The sequence below is a fragment of the Varroa jacobsoni genome, unplaced genomic scaffold (assembly GCF_002532875.2).
Source record: "Varroa jacobsoni isolate VJ856 unplaced genomic scaffold, vjacob_1.0 scaffold_651, whole genome shotgun sequence".
NCBI classification, from domain to species: domain Eukaryota; kingdom Metazoa; phylum Arthropoda; class Arachnida; order Mesostigmata; family Varroidae; genus Varroa; species Varroa jacobsoni.
The window spans coordinates 83,811-109,470 of record NW_019213553.1 but is presented as its reverse complement, the minus strand read 5'-3'; the positions used below and the strand labels follow the sequence as shown (position 1 = coordinate 109,470).

The 25,660-nt window shown below is 41.7% G+C and overlaps 1 protein-coding gene and 1 long non-coding RNA gene across 2 annotated transcripts; one reads left to right on the top strand and one right to left on the bottom strand.

Moving 5' to 3' along the window:
- Positions 1–239: 239 nt before the first annotated feature.
- Positions 240–11,017, bottom strand: LOC111262332 (alpha-1A adrenergic receptor; the record flags this gene model as incomplete). Its single annotated transcript, XM_086969038.1, is given in 3 exon segments — positions 240–473; positions 6,314–7,423; positions 9,774–11,017. Coding segments are annotated over 2 exon segments (1,120 nt in total), but the record flags the coding sequence as incomplete, so codon positions are not given.
- Positions 11,018–20,730: 9,713 nt separating this feature from the next.
- Positions 20,731–21,826, top strand: LOC147753217 (uncharacterized). Its single transcript, XR_015311888.1, has 2 exons — positions 20,731–21,080; positions 21,207–21,826. It is a non-coding gene; the product is annotated as an uncharacterized LOC147753217 (long non-coding RNA).
- The last annotated feature ends 3,834 nt before the right edge of the window (positions 21,827–25,660 follow it).

Here is a 25,660-nt window from a genome sequence, read left to right as displayed (position 1 = left end):
GAGCATTGACCTATTGGAACGGTGACCATTCATTGTCCACAGTATGAATGAAAATTTGCGAACGAATGACTTCAGCTGAGACTTTATTATTTTTATTTGATTCTAAAAAGATTGCGTCGCAATTGGAGCGAGAACCGCCTTGTGCACAATGTAAATGCGATAATAAATATTGATGCTAACTAGATATTTATAGCCTTATGCCTACCACAACGTTGTCATAGCATTATAGCTATACTTACCAAGTGGTAGTATAAAGAAAAACGGAAACCAGCATATAAAGTAGACTCCGACAACTATTCCTAAGGTCTTAGCAGCTTTCTTTTGCCTTTTGAACTTTGCTAGCCTTCCCTGTAGTCCCATTGTGACCATCTTAGGGTTTCCATCGTCTCTAAATTCCCGTTGTTGACTGGCGGACTTTGAGTGGCCTTGATGAACACGCAAGGTCAGTTCCCCACTCTCTGAGCTTCCAGCTCCTGAAACGACAGGAAAACAGCACACAGCATGGTTTTGCGTTAAACTAATATATATACTGGGTCATTAGTCAACTGATTAGCGAGTGCTATGGCTTTATCGTATTCAAGATACTGTATGGGTGTTATGTTATAATGGGGTGCAATGAACACCGTATTGAGTCAATCCCCTTTAAAAATCCGCTATACATAGAGGCTCCGGTGACTTTATATTGTTAAACACTGCTCAAATCTGAGCATAGAATTTGTCCCCTTTCGTAACCTAAACAGTGTAAAGCTTAGAGTTATCCAATGAGAAAAAATTGATGACTACTGCGCAATTGGACGTTTACGTACTATTTATTTGGCGACGCATTATATAGCAGGAATGGACGTATGCTATCTGCGAAGAATGACAATGTACCTATTGTTTAAGGCGACAAATTACCTTCTATGTTATCGGCAGCAGTGAAAATATCTAAGGATTTCAAACCCAGTATAAGCAGTTCGGCTATTTCGGTTGGAAAAAGTAAGACGGTGCTTTGCTGAGCGTTTAGGTCAGTCAGTGCACTGTTGTCGTGTGCTTCGGATAGATCACCTATGGATATGGTTTCACTGAAGCAAGTAGACATAGCGGAAATACTTTTTCACAAAACAATGAATGTAGCAAATAAAAAAAATTTCAATTTCAATAGTTCGAATAATAAAGCCTTGTAATAAACTCTCTGATATACCGTTGGAATATGAAAGTTGTCGAGCCTCAAAAAATCCGTTTCCAACTGGCCGTGCGTTTAGCAAAATGACGATAGTTAAATATTTTTTTTTATCTCTACAACCCTTATGTATTCAAATTTAACTATAAGCTAATTATTGCCCTCAGAAGGATTGATCGTACGCTATTTCCTTAATCAAAGCAAAACTAGCAACCGTCAAGTCTCCTTGCAAATTCATATGTACAATTTCGGATTGTCTCATCTTGTACCACTATCACAAACAAAAATACTGCAATAAAAAAAAAACATGCAAACATGATCGATGTTCTGTGGGCAAAATTCCTGCACGTCAGAGAAGACGAATCAATGAGAATACCCCCCTCAACAACCGCGGCCAATATTCTGCGATGATTAGCAACTTCCGCGTGAAGCACCGATTATATTGTTAGAGGGTGGATCTTTCAAAGCCTGTAGAATCTACTAATGAAAGGCCAGTGAGTGGAAGTTCGAGTGGTATTGGGTGAGGGTTTGCAGAAACACGACTCATCGAACGGGTAATAACAGCTCCTGTTCTGCTCGTGAGAGATTTAGTGCCCCCAGCTCCAGTTTATCGCACTAAATGGCCCGCTGTGTCCCTCATCTAGACGACACGTGCGTTACACGAGAGAGAGAGAGAGAGAGAGAGAGAGAGAGAGAGCTCTAAAGTCCGAAAAGATTTTTCCTTAAAGAGCGTGACTAACGATGGCTTATGATCTCGGTAATTTGGAAAATAACGTCTTTCTTACAGCACACACCGTCCTGTTATAAACACAGTGCTATAGAGTAAGTTCGCGTTTTTGTGGCTTGGGTCCGGAGCGGGCCGTGTCACGGCACACAGCCCAATATTCAGAATGAAATAAGAAATCCGTAAGTGATATGCCACGCCTCCGCTGAATACAACCGTACGAAGTATACCGCTTTGCTTATTAGTCAAACAAAGTTACGGAAACGGTCCATCTTGCAGTCGCTATTCATTTAGACTGTCTTTTATTGTGACTCCCGATCCGATAAACGACTGCCGGGTATTCGCTGTCCTTCAACAATGAAATGGAGTAACCTGCGTTTGTATGAAGCAATTTCCTGATTTTAGCTGCCTATACTAAGAAACAATAAGTGACTAAAAACCAGGTTTTCGAGCCCACACTTCTAACCTGATATGTAATCCAACAAATTATATCCTTTGGAATTAATGGTGCCGCCTATTGTCTTTAACGCGTAGAAAGAATTTGACCGTCTACCACCTTTACACAACAATGTATTCTAGGAACATGAAAAACCTTAGACGTTTCTTCGTCTTTTCTTCTGGGGAATGGGCGTTATCGTTGCTTGTTTTAGATCCGTTACGTATAAAACAGGTAAGGTCAGATGGGGGGTAAAGGACATAACTTGGTTTGAACGAAACACGTGATAGAACTGGTCGATCTTGCAGTGGACTCTTGCATAGATAAAGAATCATCATAAAACTATACCTTATCCGCCACGCTCGTGTATACACGACGGCTATTCACAGATGTGTACATACTAATACAGTACTAAGTCATATAAGGGCCGTAAAAGCAGGAGCACCTACAAGCATTTCTGCCTTTTAGCCGGCACACTTAATCTTATATTCCGTGACGTACCTTAATAGATTAATCTATGTTTATCACTTGAAAATAATAAGCATTGACAGATCTAGGGCATCTTTTAATGTTGGAAATCTAACGCGTGCCACATTGAGAGGCAAACTGAGCTTTCTAGTCCTTTACGAAGCTTACATCTTCTGTACATTTTTTTTATATGGGAATTGTAATTGTGCCCAAATAGCGGAAAGATAAGTGGTGTGAGAATACTATTATGCATCAAGAAACAAGTGCACTAAAGACGTGAGACGAAAGCGTAAAAATCACACACAGGCATAAACATCTGAGTAGATAAACAAATATTTCGAGTTTTACGTCCGCTACTGGTACTAAGTATTATTTCAAAGGAATGAGTCCAAGCACGCAACAACGTTCGGCTTCAGATCAAGATCACCTTATAGCTTCCCGAGTTTAGTGGATTGAATAATGTTAATCTTTATTAGGGACGTTAACCGCCATCGAAACGGTAGGTACATGAGGAATCTGAGTAAATTTCTTCCCTTTTACGACCTCAGTAACCGTCAAGTAATAAGTAGAGTATAAATAACCTGAGCGTTTATAAAGACAAAGACAGTGTAATCATTACACTGTACCTCGAGCATTTTTTTTTTAATATATACTAGCGCAAGCTTTTTCTTACAAGATAATTTAAGGATACGCTTACAAAAAAAAATCCGAACAAAAACGCGCTTCTTGTTCGGCATTGTAAAAAATGGTCATAGCTTGGTCCTACCAAGGAAAACTCTGCAAAGAAAAAGCAATATTACTAGAAGAATCTTGCATTAAAAAGTGCCTAATCTCACATATACATATGAAGGAAAAATATTAGACTTTTATAAATGGATCTGGCAGATTTTTTATTTGAATAATTTCTGAACTGCGCAAATGAAACCTAACCGGTAAATACCTCCGAGTGAAAACTGGCTGAGTTTACAAATTTAAAGATGACTTTAGAAGAAAAACATATCTTAGTTTTGATAACTGGCGGTCGGTGTTCCAGTTTTTCTTCCTCGAATGCCAAAGCACTACGGAACTTTATCGATGACTGATCAAAACAGCAACAAATGCGCAATATGGGAGTGAAGCAAACGTTTCAAGAACGAAGATTGTAGCGTTGAAGGTAAGCAAAGTGGTGATAAGAAGTCGAGACATAAAAGACAAAAACGCATTACGGCAATTCAGAGAACTTGTCACGAATGCCGAACTTTATGTCGGAGAACTCAGTTACGCCACACGTAACGTGCTACAGAATTATAGCCTAAATCCTGAAAACACGGAAACTGAGTATAAAGTGGTCCCACTCGAATTGACTCGAGGCCAGTGGAGCCAGCGTGTGGTGTGTCCCATATGCAACTTGAGAAACTTGAATCAACAAAACAAATCCGCCTGGAACATAGGGTAGCTATAGACGAGGCCTACTTCGACCCCTACCGTCACCCAAAAGGGATTATACGAGAGAATCGTGTCGTTCTAAAGAAAATTCGAGTTCGATGGCAGTCTTGAGTAGGATCGTATCTAAAATAATGGTAATATCTTACTAGATAATAAATATCAGAAATATCCGCTACTCGCTAAAAATTAAAAAAAAAAATGGATACAGCCCACTATTTCAAGTTCCTCGAGAGACTTATGGTTATTATATCAAAACACATCGGTTGTTTGGTGACAATACCATATCTCATCGTTACGCCATAATGCGGATTGAACAAAAGAAAGAACTCGTTTATTCTACCGATCTAAGTTCGTACGATTATGGCGCTTTCTATGACTTAAAACGGGCAACCAATGGGCAAGCATATCCTTTCATCGATTTAGTTCGAGAAGACATAAATAGAAAAATTACATATAAAAACTGAGACGCAAATATATGGCAGTCTCTTTTAATGAGCGTGCGTCTGTGAGACTGCGAACTTAGAACACGGAGAGTTACCGTCAGGATCAAGTGATATCATTCTTTTGTCATGTAAAGTAGGGGTTTCCTCCAGTATCTCGTGACACGCCCGCTGTAACTTGGCTCTGACTGATAATAGAGAAGCTACTGGTGGTTCAATGTGGTGATTAGATGATTGTTCGTTTTGTAAATACTCAGAGCACAGCTTGATTGACTGTAAACTTCTCAGCCAGCGGTGAGCGAGGTCTGAAAAGGCGTCTTTACACATATCGCTTAGCATTAGTATTTACCAACCATTTAATTAGTAGCTCTTGGGTTAAGGTTATAGTTATTCTTTCAAAATATGTATATCTATATAACCGTGTCTTTACGAAGTAATCTTTCGACGCCCTTCTCGTTCAGTTCATGTATAGTACTAATTTTCTCATCTTATTCCATCAGATCTTTCGATATACTTTTAAATAAATATACTAATACATGTATTAGTCGTAGGGCGTGTGACAGCCGGAAGGATAACTGTATTAAAAAATTGCTTTTAACCTTAAATTTTACATCGCTTATGTAAGTATAAAGCTGAGTAGACACGAGCAACCAATATGATGAACTATACCGCATCCGTATTCTGAATGCTGAACGGGGTCGATTCAGATATCTTAGATAGTCCGCTCAAGTCTGCGTCAACTGTCATCCCCCGTCCTGTACGTTAGACTGAACGATTTACGTACTCTTTGCACGTGCAGCTTCTGCCGCCTCTGTTAGACTGCATGGAAAAGTCTATAAAGTATTCGGTCGCAGAGTACGTGTCACCCGCACTAGATTAAAGGTGCGTCGTTCGTATTAATAAAGAGGCCAAGCGAATCCCTCCCATCCCATGCCATGCCGGTAAACGACATAGGCGGATGGTCAAGCAGGCGGAAATAGCCACTTCTAAGGCATCTGCCGTCGGTAAAATGGAGAGAGAGGAAAGACGAAGAAACAATGGCTCACGCCAAAAGAATGGAAAATTGCTCTGTTGAGAAAGTGCTTATACTTGCGACAGGCGGCGGCAGCAAAGAGGGCTTCGTTTCTTTGACTGGCGCAACCGGCCACTCCCGGCTTCCCGAAACCGCTTTCCGACGCTTTCGCTAAACGAATGAATAAAGACGAACGAATGAAAAAACGAAGGGCTTCTCAAAGAACGCCTGAATCGTGATTTTTGAGAGACCCCCCTTCCTCAGTTAGCGTAAGAAAACACGGGGAGCACTTGCCGTATAACCGCAAAAAGTGACAAATATGAACGTGACCCTTGTCTTCTCACAGCGTGATACTATCCGTGATTGCCGCTGAAGCTAGCACGGCATCAGATTGTGAATACTGAGTATAAAGTACCTTGTCCCTTCGATCATGTGGCACACTGAAATGGACCCGTACATATAGAATTAAAATAAAAAAAAAAGAAGGTTAAAAATGACAATGTCGAGAGAGGCTACTTTCAGAAAAAGTAAGAGAGGGGGCTTTACTCTATACTACTAGTGTGCTCATTCACCTATGGCGTGTGTTCACCGTATTCAGACACACAGAGACGTACTATTTCGTGCATCGTGACCTTCCTGAACATACCTGACTTGACAATTTTTACACCGGTTTCGAGAAACTCCGTTTGACGTGTAGCCGCTCGGTAGATTCGTTGGTAGACGACAAGTATGACGAGAGTCGGTATATAGAATGAAAATAGCACCGAAAAAATGACGTAGCCCGTTTTTTTGTTCACTTCGCACGAGTACTGATTGTTGGGACTAGGCGGATCCCGCCAGCCGAATAGCGGGCCAACTGAGATAATAAACGAAAGAATCCACACCACAACGCACGTGGTGACGGCTCGCCGATGCGTGACGATACTCGAGTAGCTCAATGGTCGCGTCACGCCGATATAGCGGTCGACACTGATGACGCACAACGAGTTGATGCTTGCAGTACAGCAAAGAACGTCGGTTGCCGCCCAGACGTTGCAAAATATCTGTCCAAAATACCATTGCTTATCCAGCAGCTCTAACGTGGCCGAAAACGGAAGAACGCTTGCTCCAAGCATTAAATCGGCAATAGCGAGATTGACAATGAAATAATTCGTCGTCGTGCGCAGGTTGGGATTCATGAAGATCGCCACGAGCACGAGCAAATTGCCCGTAATCGTCAACAGGATAATTAGCAGAAGGATTGCGCCTTTCAACGTGATCATCGTGATGTTCGGTTCCGTCGACGACGTCTGCAGTAAGATATCCGTATAGTTGGACATACTCGGCGAGACGACCTTGTCAAGGACGATAAGAACCGATTCATTGCTGCCGCTGCCGGCACTATTGCTGGCTACGCTATCCAGACCAGCATTGGTCGTCGTTACAGAAGTACTGGCTATAGTGACGAGCTGCGTCGCAGCTGTCGTCATTGTGTTGACCGTCGTCTTGGCTGTGAGCGCAACAAACGGGGCTGCTGTCGATAAAATCTCCATAGTCGTTCCCGGAGGCTGACAGCGGAGGTACCACGTACTTCGACAGTAAGCGGAACCACGACACGTAGGAGACCCTGAAGATGCGATAAGCGATGGTTGAACTTGCGAGGGAGATGTTGTCAGTGTGTCACAGCAATGGTGACACGCGACGAGCGACCTCAACTAGATGAGATGATTGCAACTTCTCTTGGGGCGCTGACAACATCTCGGGACGCGTCGTCCATCTGTAAAGAATGAAAGTACAGAAGGAATCGACAAAAGAGACGTTAATGAAACGTAAAAAAAAAAGCGGAAAATAGTGTGGTCAATTGGCACTGTTGCCATGTTCATATTTAGAGATATTGTTAGGGTGCGTGATGTTAAGGCGTATCTTCGCCCTTTTGATATCAGCAATGATCGATTTTATAAACGGACGCGCATATTAGATGGAAATAACAGAAAATCACCCCATTTTTAGGGTTATTATACGAGTTAGTATTGACTTTTTTGTGCATTCATTTACTTTTATATCGCTATGTGAGTTTATGTTACCTTATTATAAACAGTTTCATACCTTTCCTTTCCTTTGTTTCAAAAAGCCTTAGGCTGCAAATACTAGCCTTAACAGCATGGAGCTTATCAAACAAAGCGACATCTTTCCTCTTGAGCGCGATAGTAGCGTAATCTACGAATGACCCGAACGAAAAGGACACGTCAATGAACTTCACGAAGTTTATTCAGTTTCGTATGGACGACAATATCATTCGTTTAGCCGAACTCCTCCTCATAAATGTCTCAGTTAAATTTTACGTACAACAACTTGTGCCAACAGGACGCTGCTGCGGCCGCCCACACATTGGACACATGACGATACGCTCAAATAAGTCAATCTACGCCTATTAAAAGTTGAACGAGCAGCAACTCTTTCGGCGTTATTGCGCCTTCATGTCTGTGCCCTCTAGAGAGCTTTTGCAACCATTCCTTTTCTTGACGGTATGTTCCAATCTGTGAACAGATAGCTGGCCGCGTTCTTATGCTCTCATAAGAAGGCGTCGAATCGGCTGAGTGTGATCCTGTATAATAAAAGCTGCTCTCACTCCACCAGTCCACATTTAGGCTGACGGCGCGCACCACCACTGGCTTCCTAACCTTCTCCTTGCTGCCTCATAATAAATGCCCTCTATTTATCACGACGTGTTTCGCTTCGCCTACACACACAGACGAGAAAGGACAGAAAAAGATATGGCTCAAGACACAGCGAGCGAGCGAGATGGAGGCGAATATGAGATAAAGGAGGGAAAAAGCACCAATGAATAGGAGCAGTTAGAGGCCGAAAGCATATGCTGCAGGCTTTGTGCTAGTTGGGAAACAGAAATGCTGTCCTCGTCTCTGTAGTTGAAGGGGACCTCGTCGTTTCGCTGTTGCGGTGGGCGCGCTGGCCTGACGGCCCCGGCGGTACTGGCCACTCTGCTGTAGCCTTCGGCCGGCGGGTTAAACTATCCAAGGCTGGCATGAGTCGATTGGCGCATTGGCTTTGCTCGACCGCCTTTTCCTCCTGCAGAGGCTGTTTTTGGCGTGCCTCGGCTTTCATTGCCCTGTGGTTGGGAGCTTTGTAGAAACGTTTCGTTTTGCGGTGCCGGTAGTGCCCGAAAGAGCTATGGCAACAGCCGCCGCTGCTAAGCCGACGGCCACTACAGGCAGCGTGAGCTCGCGTTTGTACATCACTTGATTTCTTCTCTTGAAGAAGCGTAAACGACCCCGTGAGTCTACGCCTCTTACTGCGGACTTTCTCGTGTCGTCTCTATTGCTTTTTTCGCCTTCGGTGACCTAGCTCTTTCTTTGCTTAGGAATTTCACTCTGGGTCACTAACTTATAAAATTAATTGCTGTCGTTTCGGTTCCCGGAGGGTTTTCCCTTTATCGTCCTTTTTTTTTCTTCTTTTTTCGCTTTTTTGTGTGGTGTGTGGCCGGTAACGCGCGCTCACTGACTGAACCGTGTCTCGTCGGCCGATCCGTTTATTCATCCGTCCGTTTTTTCAGCAGAAAAACGCGAAGGCGGGGAAAAGTGGGATAAAGATTGAAGAGACGGAGTACGAAGCGAGAAGCGAAACTGCCCACAGGAGAAAAGAGCAGGTGGCACAGAATGATGATGATTAGACAGGTTCTGTAGTATACAACCGATGCAGAAGCCACGGTGGCAGGGGCTGCAGTTATGCCAGCCTTTGCGTCTGGAACAAACGCGTCCTGAAGCGTCACAATCGTGGTCTGGCTAGGCTTTCGTTGTCGGTCGACAGTCTACAGGGCAGGATCAGTGCGTAGGAAGGTTTTTTTGGCAGTTGGTTGATTGCTTGAGCGCTTGATGAATTGATGGCCCTGTTGGTAACAATAACGTGCCCTAGGTAGGAGAGTGTCTTCAGAGAGACAGTCAAGAGGGTCACCTTTGAAACCCACTAGTCAGCAAGCGCTCGGCTCGTGCCTTTCGTCTTTTGACGAAGCTCATGGCAATAATACAGCACAATTGTTAAAAATTAATTGTAATTAAATTAAACTTTATTATACGTTGGATACTTCAGCATCGCTTCATACTTGCTCTCACCATGAAACGAAGTGTATGTGCAGCCGGTTTTCAATCAGGACCACTACACTTATCCTCAGCTTTAATAGGTTAGCTGTAGCTGCATCGGGTATCAGAAACGTGTAGACGCCTATAAACATCCGTCCCGAAAACTGCGCGAGTCTGACGCTCCGTCGCGTGTTTCATATTATACCGAGGGCATTAAACAAAGGAGACGTTTTTTCTGCTGTTGGTAAAATTGCTTCATTCGCCTAGATAGATGATGCCGGATAATGCACACAAGACCAGAAGCAACCACGTTTGAAATAGCGTAAATGATAACAGCGGCAACCTGCATCCTACACAGGTTCAAACCATAAGGCAGTGTCCTAATGAGAACACCTACAAAAACACTTAAAAAATGTTACAATTCAAGCTAAAATGAATAATCCGTATGGTTGCACATAATTGTAGATGTACGCGTCATATCTCGAACCTTATTTTTTGGCACTTGGAACTTCAGCATGTTAAATTAAAGCGAGATAGGACCTTACCTGTGCAGACTGACTGTGCAGACAGTAGCGATCGTATCAATAAATTCTGCAAGCAAAGTTCCACAACGAAATATAAAAATCAAGCTTCTACCCAGTTTAAAAATCAATGTAGTCGATATGTTAGTAAAATCGATAACAATCTCTGTAGCAATTAGCCTACCATACTAATTTTCTGTACGTACACACGCTACATAGACTGTTTACCTTCTCTTTCACAGATCCCATGTACCTGGTAAAGTGTAGAAATATGTAAAGTCATCAACAAGCCAACCGAACGGGCTTGCTGATTCATAGAATTTAGTCGTCCTCAGAGGAAAAAAACGTATGTCACAGTACAACGAGACCTTTCAAAGAAATGTTTTTATCATATAAAGCAAACCCAACCGGTGCCAATGTACATTCTGTGTTGTTAAACATTGATTACGAACACTGAAAGCTAGTCTTGAATCAAGCAGTTTTTGAAAACCTACGAGTTACTGAGCCAAAAGCAAGTTACGAGACGTACTACCAAAAATAGGACAGCTGCGTAGGTAACCAACCGGGAAACAGGTTGTAAAAATGCATACAGCATGCCTAACGGAGCGTTCAAGAAGAAATATTCGTGTTTTCCAAGTAGAAATTGCTGCGCCTCGCTACTGCCACTACGGTGTTAAACTAACAGACCGCAAAATAACCTCTTTCTGCCATTTATAAGATCAGTTCAGGGAAAAGGTTTAGCGAAACGAGCCGCGTTAAGTCCGGACTTCGTAACATCACAAGGGAAGCTAGGCAACTGGCCATCAATCGTAATCTATGTATAACATTGCTGAGATCATAGATAACTCTGCAGAATAAACCCTTATTGGCTTATTACCAACCCGCTTTGAATACGACCTACTGCTAAACTGTTAGTCAACTTTAAGTAAGTTGCTAGTTAAACCTCTAACACACGTCTTAAACACGGAGCTTCTAAATCGGTTACGTGTTAGATAACGGCTAAACGTCTAACAATGAATCTATGAATGTTAACACATTATATTGATATATTGCAAATAATTTGCATCAAAGCGTTGAAAAAGAACAGTATACACGTGCGCCACCTTCTTTTCCCCCCAGTATCTATTTAAAAGCCCAAGATTTGACAGTAAGTCTGGGAAGTTGTCTGAGATTCAGTTAACTCTAACTTCGGACATCGGGCAGCCAAACAAGTTAAGATACTCAATTAATTTCCCCTCCTTGTATTTATTGTATAGTTTTGTGCCATGCAGTAATAGACAGTGTATAATCGGCTGTTACGCGAGCTGCAAGAAGGAAGTGGACAAGAAAAACTTACTGGACTGTACTTAAAGGAGCTTCTACTTGTTCATTTAGAGCTACCATTAGCTGATATCTGGAGGCGTTCTTCCAAAGATAATTTAAGAGGGTTTAAGAACGTTCTCGATGCGGGAAAAGTTCTCAGTTTCCATTAACTGTTCAATAGGTCTGCACGTGTCTATTTGATGGATATGCTTGGCTAGAAGCAGTAAATTTATCATGAACACTGTTTAGGCCTCTTCAAGGCATATATGCCAGACTGTATCGCCAGCTACTGTGCACATGCTACATATCTGTATAAAAGGCTGCAGAAGGAGCCGTCAGAAATTGTGCTTAGCAGTTATTTGCAGGTCTGCCTATGAGCTGATTGGATTAATAGGGCATAGGCAATCTGGAAAGTCTTTTGAGAATGATTTTTGTACAAGTTTTTTTCATTTTGGTCACTGTGTCCTTGGAGCCAGACTCAGATATTTCGGACTTCACATCTTTGATGAATTCGCCAGATTGACTAGCTATGTATACTATCTCGAATACTGTTGTGATTGTGGAAAAAAAAAACTACATTAAATCTTTACTCAAGTGTTTCGGGGACGTTCAAAAAACAACATGTATACTAGAACTTGAACCGTGTTTTTCTGTGAAGTAGACTTTGTTTGACAGATGCGAAAATAGATAACTTCAGAATTGCGATATGCACACGTGCATCACCAAAAACGACTCGCTTCGGTAATATTGTCGGTAATAATAAGGAGTATCTCACTTTCCGCCTCCAGGTCTCGTACCTAGGTTCTGCGCCACGTTCAGGAAGCTAGTCTCATTTTGTCTCCACTATCAATACACAGCCAACTTCGCTACCTAGTGATGGTTGATATTAGACTATAGGTGTCATGTAGGAGCGGAAGTGCTTGAGTTTCTGAGTTATTCTAAACTATATCCGTATCTCCTACTGGTGCTGCTTCTGTAAGTGCAGTGGTGCCCGAAGTCAGCTGACCGGATACAAGTAGCAAGCGAATGCCACTAGACCCCATAAATACGCATCCTAGCCTCCGTTTGGAGGAGTGAAGCGTGAGAAGGCCAAGTCAGGCACCCGGTAGGTTGTTAATGCCGATAACTGAAAAGGACCCAGGCAGTGACAAAAGCACAACGCGCTTGTTGTAAGAAAGCAAGTTAAAGAGACGTTTTGTGGCCGTAGCATTTTTTGTCAGTAGCATTAAAAACAGCTACGGCGAAAAAAGAACTGTGAGCGGCTAAGGAACGACGAGAAATGGATAGGTTTGCTGCTCACGGCGTCTGCTCTCAAGGGACGAAAAGGAAACAGAAGAAATTTGCTCCTATTTGCCCTTCCTTTCACTTTTGCCATTTCTCTCTACTCCTTCCTATTGGACGCTTAACTCAGGCCCATCCAGCGCTTATTGCAGGGATAACTTTCTTATATCCCCTAGTATCTTTACACGTTGTGTGTCGAGCTTTCTGCAGGCGGAATATAATAGAAGCCACGCCTACACACCTTAAAAAGGGCTTGACTTTGAGAATCCACACATATATCAGCCGCGAAGATGAGTTGAAGGCGTCAAGGCACAGTATGCTGTAAGCCTAGTTGTTTGTATGAGTGCCTGTTAGGCCATCACAACTTGATGGTTCGACATTGCCGATATATCCAAACTTAATGTGGGCTCCTGGCTTCGAAATCTGCCGTACTATCCGTTGATAATGTTGCATTTCATAAATTCGGGCTAAATAGTGAAATAAAAGTGATCAAAAAAAGTAACACAAAAGTTTCGACGTCGAGGCCTCATAAATGTAAGAAATTTCGGACAGTAGATAAAGAGATTTAACAAAAAGTCCCTATACGTGCCAGTAGGTAAAGTAGATGCAAATTACATTTACTGCCTACATAATCGAGTTTCTTTGTGCGGTAGGCAAAACTCCTTTTATATTCACAACTACTTGTTGCTCACGAAACCTACTCCCACAACGATTCTGTATGTTCTTTCCTACATCCTTCCTTCCAAGGATTCAACCCACGGATTCCAACAATCCTAAACGATTTGGATGCGCAACCAATGGAGAACATGGCTCTTTTGAAGTCGTGCCGGCATCGACTTTTTTTACCTCCTAAAATATAAGCGATGCCAAAGTGTAATTTTACGAATAAGTTAGTTATCTACTAAATAAAAATTTACGTGCGAACTTCGAGGAATTGCTGTATCTGCTGTATTCCAACACGCGGCAGATCTACCTGTTAAAAGATAGGTTTTTCAGCCATCCATTTTTTGCCTCTGTCAATTTAATTGGTGACTTAGAAAGCAAATTATGTGTATTGGAAAACTGCGTAGCACTAGAGAAATTCAAGATCTCAATAAGTCATATAATAAGCCCAAAAGCTTCATCGGCACGAAGAGACTGAGATATGTATGGTAGCTACACTGTAACTGAAAAAGGACTCCCCACGGCATCTGGGAATTGTACCCAGTACAATTAGCCAATCGCTATTTATATATGTATATTAAGAAAGTGGTCTGAAGTAAAAATTCTACCTGCGATAGTGTCTCGAACGAATAGCCACTATTTCTGAGTTGTTCTTCCTGTTGCTTTGTCGTAACGTTTCGGCCGTACATACTCACATCAAGCGACTTCCTTGTCTGACAGTATTAAAGCAAGTATTGACGCCGTACAATTACTTATTCGCTTTTCATCCGTTTGTCCGGATAAGTCTAGAAGCACTGTCATCAATGAACTTAATGAGTTTGCCCTACTTTCTCCAGTATCTCTTTGTAGTTTGTAGTCCTTAATCTCATAGTGGCCCTAATTAGCCAGCGTTGAAAACGAGTTCGCCTTTGCGCTCCATGTCGGTCATTATTAATTGAGCACCGTGAATGAACTCTATGTTGGTGCTACGTGATCACCTATAAAAAAAACGAGCCGTTTATTTACTCTATTGATTTTCCAACCTCAGCTAGTGTCCACAGTCCTTCTCCCAGCTTGCATCCGCGTTAATAGGCGACTTGCAGAGATCGTTGTTTTTCTCATCATCGAACAATAGGCTTCATTGCGATCAGATATAATATCTAATGTGCATACTGTCGACGACAGGTAATTTACTCTGGTCGCACTACAATACGAAACTGGCAGCGGGTTCTAACGCTACTCCTCGTCTCCCTCTTGAGGTTAGCTTTAGCTCAAAATTTACATTCCAAATCACACATCTGGCTACTGATAGAAGTCATTCGCATCCATTGACTGGGGTGCCTCAACCCTTCCAGGCTACCGCAGGGAATGAGTATTGATCATTATCGCGATCAGGGAAGATCACGCATGCAAAGCTTACTTCGCTTTCAGCGGCCGCGGATAACCGTGTACGGACGTACTTGTTAGAGATGATCGCTGCAGCAGCTGCGTCTTCGGCCGACTCGCAGAGTACTCGAAAGAGCGATAGATTGAAAGAACGAACGGGATGACAGGAAAGGTTAAGGGAGGTTAGGTGAGGCGGAAACGCCAATGTCAGACAAGAGTAGGTGCATTCGGAATATTTAGTAGTGATACATGGTTGCCTATGTAGATTGGTTCATTATTGGAGGCATGCACATCTGTGTATTTGCTTCAAAATTGAGATGTAGTCGTTATTCGACGGCCGTATTGACTGATCTTACGGGGAAATTGTATGAAGTAAGTGCTGGACTGTTTGGTTCGTATGGAAATATTTACTTTAGAGATTTTAAATCGAATACATGTAACTGTATAGTCGGCTACGTCGTTCCAGGCATAAGCAACTTTGCTAAGGCTGCGAGCGAGCCAAAATAAATCTATTCTCTCTAAGACAAGTAGAGAAAGGACGTGTGAGAGATTACGGGTCTAGGATATAGAGGTAACTATAAAAATGGGAAGGGGTAGGATTACCAAGCGGACTCTACTACTAATAACGTTTTCGTTTGCGCGAAGCACAGAATAAATAGTTTCATAAAAAATCACACATCAGTTTGTCTGTAGAAATATTCTGACTCAATACAATAAGTGACAGAACACCTAACTGCTAATTGCCTCTTCGTCAAGACTACGTCTGCTAAATCGTTTACTCGGATAGTTAATGACAAGGTAGAAAATACAGGTGAACAATTGTATGTTTTCTTCTGATAGAAGCACAGGTACATGAACCATATATCTCTTATAGTATGAAAGGATTTATCACTAAGCCGAGCCTCCTCCGCCAGAACTTCACCATTGTTTAGTTGCTGAACTGTGGCGTAGGCTGATGATTGAGGGTGCCTTTTAAAACGTAACGATTATGATATAGTAAGCAGGTTGTGGTACAGAGAAATCAGGGAAAAGAAAAGACTTCGAACTATTATACATATCAAAGGCGAGTCGTTTAAAGATGGACTCGACAACAGTTATGCATGTGCTACACTTCTCAAGAAAGTTTGTGAATGACAAAATGACGATCCCACACTTGGAACATTTGGTGCTCAACAAACATGCTACGAATTGCCAGCAACGAAAAGGAGGCACAAGTGTAGGTTCGGGAATGCGTTTATCTTCCTATTCTACTACAGGCTTGTTTTGACATCGCTGAGGGTTCAACGATGGCGTGTCGCGATAGCGTCGTTAACGTCTGCGACAGATCTATCGGGGGATTGTTCTTCCGGTAAACAGAGGCAAACAATGTCACTCATTTAAACATTCTCTGCGTATTTGGCTCAATGGCTTTTTTTTTTTTAGTCTTATTCAATATTAATCTACTTAGTAAATAAAACCGAATGACAATTAATACATTGGTTCCCGATTTAAAAGTATCCGGGTGCCGCCCACCGATTTAGACCCCCCACCTGTACCACCTAGTGACAATATACATGCACAGGACACAAAGTTCTGTGACAAAGTAACGATATTTAAGTTAAAGGAATACATATTTGCTGTATTCTATTTTCAAAATTGAAATATCTATATTGATTTTGCTAAATTTCGATCTTACTATAGCAACCTTGAGAACAACTTCCATATAGGACTGAACTCTGCTATATGCTTGGTTTCTTCTACGAAGCGGTTGTAGGCCTCTCGCTGCTGCATTCATCGTAGGTATTGTTTCAACATAACTTACGAAGTTCGCACAGCGATTTTATCCGTTTTAACTTTCCCAACTATTCCAAACATAACAGTGTAGTCTGGATAGGTTTGGATCAATTTGATGAGATCTATGATACTATATCGACAATTATCTATTAAATCTCAAATCTCGATAAGGTAATAATGCTGCTTGTCCTTTAACACTAGTATAGGCCATTAACTAGGGAGGTTGTGGCTGTAATCAAAATACTTTTATTTGACTGGGGTAAAAGTTTTTCATGGTTGGCAAAAGTGTAAATTTTTGATTAAATATGAACCGTTCGTTTGACGGGCATGATTTTACGCGGTAGAAATGTTTTGTGACAGATACTTCCTTGTAGTGATGTAGCGATGACGTGTTTATTCACTGAACTCGAAAAACATATGCACCTAAGGGCGCGGTAAATTTTATCGGTTTTTTGTTGGGCTAAGTGGCAGGAAAGGCGATAACACGCACGCCTAGTGAAGCTTCTACTAGCTATTTATTAGAAAATTATAGGCGAAAAAAGCAGAACACACATGTGTATACATATGTCAAATAAAGAGAATAGCACTTTTGTTTCTTCAAGTTCTACAACCGTTTCCTGCTGTTTTGTTGACGATGACATTTGAAATATTTTTACTCTGAACATAAATATTTATCTAATCTACAAGCATACATGGCCAAATTTGAGATTTCTATTTCACTTTGACCAACGCGCATATCAGTTTTAAAATATAGTGGTAAAGATTCTAGTCTACCAGGTAAGTGTATAGCGTAAAGTAAGATAGTATTTTCGTTGAAGTCCACTCATGATTATACTGGTTGAGTTTCGATACAAGCTTACACAGACGAATACAGAAGATGGACTGTGTTGGGTTATTTTCATTTTGCAGAGACCCATAGAACGTCAATTTCTAACGGTTGCTTACTATAGTAGTGCGCATCCAGTAGAATATCATTCTTGTCGAATTTACTGCTAGTGTTCGATGTATACGTTTGACGAAGCCGATCAGAAGGGTCGTTCCTTTAATATTAGTCCACTACGCGCCTCTCGAACGTTTTGCGTTTCCAGTCACATCTAGCTATATTTGCTGCCCCGTGCTTTGCAAAGACTAATACTGACGACTGAGCTAGAGATGGGGCTCGTTTCATCGTTATCCAGTCATTTCATCAAGGTCTAAAACTCTTCTTGTTTTTTCCCTTGAAAATCTCGTTTTAAATGCTCCTAATCTTGGGCAGTCCCTCACTTATTATCATTGCTACTGCCCCTGGCCGTCAGCGTACTTCGTCGAATTATTACCATCAAAGCGATTACGTTGGGCCAACGTCAACATCAAAATCAGCCTGTCATTGATGTAAACACTGCCAACGAATGGGCCGCTCAATTGTTGTTGCTCTTGCTAGAGGAGCATCTATCGGTCGGAGAGCAATGGCAACAACTGCCACTGCCATCCGTACATCTCGTAGTTGATATTTGTACGGCAAGTCAGAGGAAGCGCCCTTGTCTGGAACAGCAAGACAAGCGGTAGCGACATAGACAGCCGATAACGATAGGAAGAAGCGAGAGCAGCTGCAGCAGTAACAATGGCAGGCCAATACTTGACACTTTGCTCCTACATGCTACGCCGGCGAGCCAACCACGTAATTAGTCAACAGTTTTGGCTAGACGAAATGGAACATCAAAAGATTTGCTACAGTAATTGAGTGCGCTGTGATACATCGAAGTGCATTAGCGCTAGCACTGATGATAGCCTTGCCAACCAAGAGTGATGGGGGAGTGGGGTAAGAATGAGTCTGGCGCGGCTTTTGAAAGGTGCGAGTCTGTTTAGTCGTGATAGTTTCGCTTGCACCCTATTCAAGGTCAGCATTCGACATTAACGCAGTAGATAAGGCTCAAAACTATCGATTGAAAAAGCAGAACTAGGCTTACTGTGGTGTTTAACTAAGTCAAGTATTGCTGCAACTAGGTGTTACAATAACCTGTTAACTAGCTCATCCTATAATTGTTTATGGGCTTGTATGCGATTGTTTGAATAAGGGATTCGTTTAATTTTTGGCTACTGATTTAGGGATGTGCATCTTATGAGAAGAACTTACCGGGCACTATTGCACTGCTGAAAATTTTAACATCGCTTCAGATGTTAGCTTTTAGAAAAACGGCCCGGACCGTGAACTATTACATAAAAAAAAAGCTGCATCGTTAATTTATGAAAATATCTATTTGTTTGTATGTGTCAGATCATTTGAGATATTTTTGTGAATCTGCAACCAGCGGATACATCGAACGTTATGTGTCTTTATTTTTTACCTTCGGTCACAATAATTTTTCCAGCATAAGCACACATAAGATAATAGAAATATTGTAACAGTAGCTCGCAATGTTTACGATGGCAAAGGTTGCAGCGAACTATCTCGTAGGCGAATATGTCCGTGCACTACGCAGACCCGCTGAGTCCGTCAACGATCATTGAAGTTCAGTGACAACGACTTCTTAACGTTATCAAGCTGTTCGATTACTCATACTGAAATGGATTCCCGAATGATTTCCACTGCTCATTGCGGTGCCTCGAAAACAGGTCTCGGCTTCCGAAACATAGCAGTTTTAAAGCTCGTTAGATATATATCTATAGTTTCCCTTGTCGTTTTCATGCATTTATAGAAAGTCTGCGTTTACATCGCACATACTGGAAAAAGGCGCTTAGAGAAGAATTACTAAGGGAGCCGATTTTATAGAAGTGCTTGCATGGATGGCTTTTCAATATATGAACACTGAATACTTTTGTTGTATTGGAAAGCTGGCCTTGGAAAGCTGGCCTTATAAAGTGGGCTCTCGTCCAAATCTTATACATTCACAGATCAACCTGTTCCGCTATAATAATCATTTTGAGAAACGCTTTAAAGCAACCTGCCTGGGAAGCGCTTCCTAACCACTTAGACTAGAAGTCCTATTACAACATTGATCGTTAACAAGTATCACCTTCGCGACGATTTCGCTAAGACATTCATTCATTCGACAATGAGAGAAACAAAGCAGTAGCGCTAATATATCGTAAATTAACGTTGATTCACAGCTTATGAACAGACACCTTTATTCTAGTTAAAATATCGTTTAATTATGAAAACAGATTTGGGGGTCATCAGACCTCTAACAATAATTTATTTGTTTCTTCCCACATTCGAGACCATCCGATCTCTATCCACCTTTCAAAGAAAAGGGAAACAAAACGACTTTTGCCTTTTACCGTAATGTAAACGCGTTTTTTTTTTATTCACCCAACAATCGGCCGCACCGCTGCTAGCTGTAGCTTGTATCAGATACGCTCGTTTCATGCGCGATACTTGTAGCGTTGCTCGCTATGTGTTGTATCGTGTTCCTTTTTTAACGCGTGGTTTTTCCTTTGTCAGTCAAATAGGCCGAGGTTGAGGGCGGCCACGGTACGAAAAGCTCGTTTTCCTCAATTCTACAGCTGTACGACGTCGCATATGCACCCTGAATTTACTGGAGTTATTATTAGCGTGGCAAATTGTGTGCGTGATGCCTCATAAATACTACGCCTGCAGTGAACTCGAAAGCGGAGCCCGCTTTTTTCGACTTCAGGTAGATTGAGCTGCCAAAGCCGAAACGCTGAATTCTTACCCTGCTTCTGTCCGTAAGATCGCCCGCTATCGCAGATATATATACGCAAAACAAGGTTATCATATTCGAAGTAAGTGATTGCCCCATGATAAGCTGGAAAAAAAGTCCCGCTGACTGACTGATTTGTCGCTCATCGGTTAAGTTCTTTGACGCAATGACTGCAAGTAGGAGTTAAACACTAACAGATGTGACAGTTATATATTTCTAATGCAAAACCAAACGTTTGTACAAAACTGGTTGTTATTTGCTGTTGAGCCGTCACTTGCGACGTTTAGGTAAAACACTAGCAGAAAATCTCAGCGTAAACTGTGTAACCTATCGGGAAGAGGAATGCATTTTTCAATTGTATCTTGTAATAAGCTAGAAATTGTATGCCGATAAATTCGTTGAGAGGGCGAAAGGCGTGATGTGGCGCTTTTAGCAGTATTTAAACGTCCCTTTTTGCTCGGGCGTCGGATTAGACCACATTATTGCCCGTTGTTATTGAAAACGAATCTGGCTCGTTTCAACAACGAAGTGGGCTTTCTCATTAAGCAGTTTTCCCTGCCAACATGATACGCTGAACCAGAAAGGGCAGTAGTGTGGCCTTGTAGTGTTCTTAGTGTTCCTCTCCTGTAAAGTGCTGCGCAAATTAAAGCAAGGTTGTTATGTAAATCTTCATTCACGACCGCTGTAGCTGCTTCAGCTGGACCCTACTTCGAAATATTCAAGGCATAAATCGTGCCGATGCGCGAGCACGTTGAGTGACACCCTATGTTTTTCCATTCAAAGTGCGAACTGAAGTGAGAACTTTTGTTTCTGTTGTTTGAACTGTTGTTTAAATGTTTGGTGACAGCTTTTTGACAATGTGCGACTATAAGAATGAAACGTATAAGCAGGTTTTAACAGTTTATGGCTGTCTATTTCAGACATCACAAAGGCCTGTCATGTTATTAATGCAGAAAACGATTATGCAATATACCGCAAGCCTTAAGGACACGGGGGCTAACGTTGAAATGCATGAAAATATATACAGTCACCAGTAATCATTGCTGAATTGATGATCCCGAAGATGTGACGATCGAGCGCTAAAATTTGGCGATCTGCTAATGAACTAGATGACCGCTACGGACAACACGACATCAAAATTCGGCAACGTGAACGTCTATCTCGTTTTATACGTTCTGCTAACGTTGCCTAAATTGAATCGAATGATTGATCAATCTATGAATTATATTACCACAGTACATGAAACCCAAATTTAACTCAAATCGACTACAAAAGCCAGCGTATGATCCAACAAACCTCGACACCCATCCGTTATGGAGCTCAGACCACAAATAAATAGTGCATGCGTTTAATGCACCTGGAGGCAGGCCATCTACTGTCTATGTAATGTTAGTAACTTTGCCCTTTTCGCACGTGTTCGCCGAGTCGTCCACGCCCATGTTAGCAGTTTATTAGTGGTAGAAATCTCCTTGCTTGAACGCTAAACTATTCCATATATATATATATATTGTCATATAATAAAAGGAACGTTCAACTGTTATCGATCCATCGTTAAGTTCTGCCAGAACCACCAGCTCTGTCTATGTAAAACCATAAGTGACTTTAATGGTCGAATTCGCTACCACAGAATTGGTTGGTACACTTTAAAAATACAGAATGGTCATATGCAGTGACGATCATAGGACCTTGACAATATTTCTAACATTCATTGAAATGTCGTAGTAGAATACTACACTGCTACCCTAGATGCCATCGTGGTGATAGGCGGGTTGTAACCCATCGCAGTTGTTATCAGCGTTGCCTCTGACAAATAGAACGAAACATTTTTGTACCTAACGCTTGCCACGCTCGAGTCGATCGAATATTCGTGACGCACATGACTCTACTGCAAGCTCTCGAACTTTCTAGCTACTTTCGAATTGTCACGGTAAGTAAACGTCCATTACGTTAATAATACCGCTGCTCGATCGAACAGCTCAATTGCGAGAGATCAATAACAACAATATAGTAATTGAATGTATTGCAATTAGATTGAATTTTTGCTTGACGTTTAGCTCTGTTTGCTAAGTGTGAATGTCGTTATATTTATTACTAGCAGACGACCGTGACTAACATGCTGCACTCGGCGAGCCTGTTGAAGGACCATCCATTCATCTTCATTTCATTAGTTAGTATTATTTAAGAATCGTTCATGCCCAATATATGCAGTGAAGTATAATATCTTGTGACAATCTCTGTCCTCGAAGCGGACCAGGAGCTTCCCTCCCGTTACGTTGATGTAATGTGACTGTCCCATTATAGCCAGACTATGGTAGTCCCAAGAGTTCCCAGCGGCTCTACTTCCGGCAGAATAGATCACTCTTATAGTCGCCGCTAGTCAAAAATGCTCAGTGGAACAACATTATGTTATCGTTCGAACTATCTATATAATGTTAGAATTACTTCATAACTTTACTTAAGAGGCAGTGATGGAGAAGTTACGTTCCACTGTTCGCGTTGTTTAACATGTGGTCGTTCAATTTCGGTGATAGCGCAACGGGTGTCGTGTTTGCCTGCTAAGTTCAATGATTCATCGTGGTTTAAGGGCTAATCCGGGCGTAGACGCAGCTCATTTCCTACAGAAGGCTAGCCCGCCTACGAGAATGCCTATCGTCTTAGGTTCCGGATAATATTTTTCTAAAACATGCAAAATATCTGATTTTTCAACGTCTGAAAGGGTAAAGGTGGCTCGCGCCGTTAAGCCCGTAGACCAATCTAAGTTATATGACTTCTTTACTGTTTCTGAACGCTTCGATGCGTAGTTCGTGTCGTGTCTAAAAAAAATGGTCTATGTTGTCCAATTGAATTTGAGTACCAATTTATCAATGCATTGCTTTGTAAGCGGCGTTTGCTATGAGAAGACATACCTAGTATGTAAATTTTTCTATTAAAAAGTATTGTTGATATTCCTATTAATGCAAATGCGAAAAGAACGCCTTGTTTTATGACACCCTGGTACGACAACATTTGCAGAACAGTGCTGAAGACGCTTGTAAATGAGCCATTAAGAAATACTTATCAACTGTAATTACATTTTATGACGACTTTCCTACATGATATTAAACAATCTGCCGTGATATTTTCGTCACAAGGAGTCCAGTGCATCATAATGTAGGAAGAGGGTTACTCGTTCCGACTATCTTTCTAAGAATTACCTTCAATAATAGATAAAAGGAAAACATAAAATTACGGCAGAGAAAAAGCGGCCATTACATTCTTTTCTATTTATTTATGGTTTATGTGAGACCTTTCATGTGTTCATTAGAAGCAGAAAACAATCGTACCACCGCTCGTAAAGATCTTTATCCGATCCAAGCCTCACGTAGCAATGTTTAGAACCATGTTCTTCTTTAAATAAGAGGTCTGTAAAAATCACTTAGTTCAAGCCTGGCTTCAGTTGGAACAAGTGTTCCAACCGACCAGATGCCTGTAATCCCTGGTTGGTATGACAAAGCCTTAACAGAGCCACTTGGTAAACAGCTACCATGCCTATAATTTTGGGACGATTTACGTGTCAGTTGTCACGACAATGTCCCTGTAATGCTTATCATTAAACAATATGCGTTGATCTTGGCTCTATATTTGTATACTCATAGATTTCATAAGTATCGTTCCTAGAGTTGATTGAAGTGTATAGGTCAAGTTAATTAGCTTTTAATTATATGCGCCGTTAAGATAACTAATCACCGAAATAGTGTTTTTTCGTCAAAGTTTTGAGTAGATTGTCCATCGGGTTGTTGGATTTAGTTTATGTCGAAAATGAAACGCTTTGAATAGCTGATGTTATTCCCTAGGAGCTTCCCTGTTATACCTGGGAGCTTAAAAGTAAATTTATGTAGTAATAAGCATGAACCGAAATGCGTGTGCAAAACAAATACGCCTCAAAATGATTTTTCTGTACCAAAACATAGCATTAAAATTAACAAAAAAATCAGAAGTCGATAGTAAAATCAGCACTAAGTAAACAGAGACATAAAGCTGAAATTATACAGCCATTTGTTTTTCCATCACACGCGTCTTTATGGTCAACGATTCATCATCTTTAGGGGGCGAGACAAAACGGCTTCGTTTTGTCTCGCCCCCTAAAGATGCCACCGACCCGCTAAATACGCCACTTTACTCGAGAACCTAAGTATTTAACCTTGCTGAGCCCACAAAGATCAAGCCAGTGAGATAGATAGAAAAAGAGCGAGAGCCCAAGAATAGTGATAACGATAAGTGTAATATAGGAGTATATCAAGCATTACTACTTCATATGGGACGGCAGTAGCACGATACTACGAGATAACGTTTTTCGGTACACTTGCATGAGCTTTTATCAGCCCTACATCAACCTATAGAAAATTCATGGTACGCATCGGGATATTGCTGCTATCGCCTCTCTCCTTATTGCTATTGTGGCTTGCTACCTGTGGACCCTAAGCAATAACGGCGAACGCGTAAAAATGTCAAGCGCTCACTACAGATAGAAGTACGAATGATATGCTGTAGCAGTCATGGTTGCAGCTGTTGTAGCTTTCAAGCCGAAGATGCAGCATGCGGAAGAAGCTGCGATATGCGGACTAGCAGCGGCAAGACCATGCCAAAAAGACAAAGCGATACACGACCCACACTCAATGTAACTCTGTTTTTTTCCAACTAGTCGAACTTTCCAGCGGCGCAACGTAGTTGACGAACGCTGACTGCTTTGCCAACGACACAGTGCATATGAAAAAGCATCCTCTGCACCCGTCAAACGGCGTCGTCTGCAGAGCATCGTGTTCAATAATCTACAAACCTGGCGATTGACTGACGCCTACAAGTATACGTAAAGAAATTCCGCGGCTATTCACTAGCTCTGTTCACCGAGACTAAGCCTGCCAAAAATAAAAACTTACTAAACTTGCCAAGTCACGTCGCCGCCTTATTGCTCCTTGAGCAGTCTGACGCTTCGATGTGTTCGCGATTAACAACTAAAGTAGACGAAACAATACCACACAGGAAGCGTACCGCCCATTGTATAGTAAGGGAATGTGTTTTGGTATAATTTCTAAGGTTCAGTCAGGGATAAGGACTTGCAGCGCAGTCGTCTCCGCGTGTGTGGAAAGAAAACGTGTCAGCGACTTTCAACGAGCCAAAGAACGACGTCGACGTGTTAGGTTAATCATATCGGCAGAATATGTGAACGCGCTTACGGTAAAGAGGATTTTCCAGACATCTGTGCTATACCACAGAACAGAATCGCGTTCATCTATTTGACAAAAGACGCATATCAATATAGTAATAATTAGGTATTCATGTGAGCTATTTTCCTTTGCAAACCCTCAAAACCCAATGTGCGTAACTGGCGTTCGGC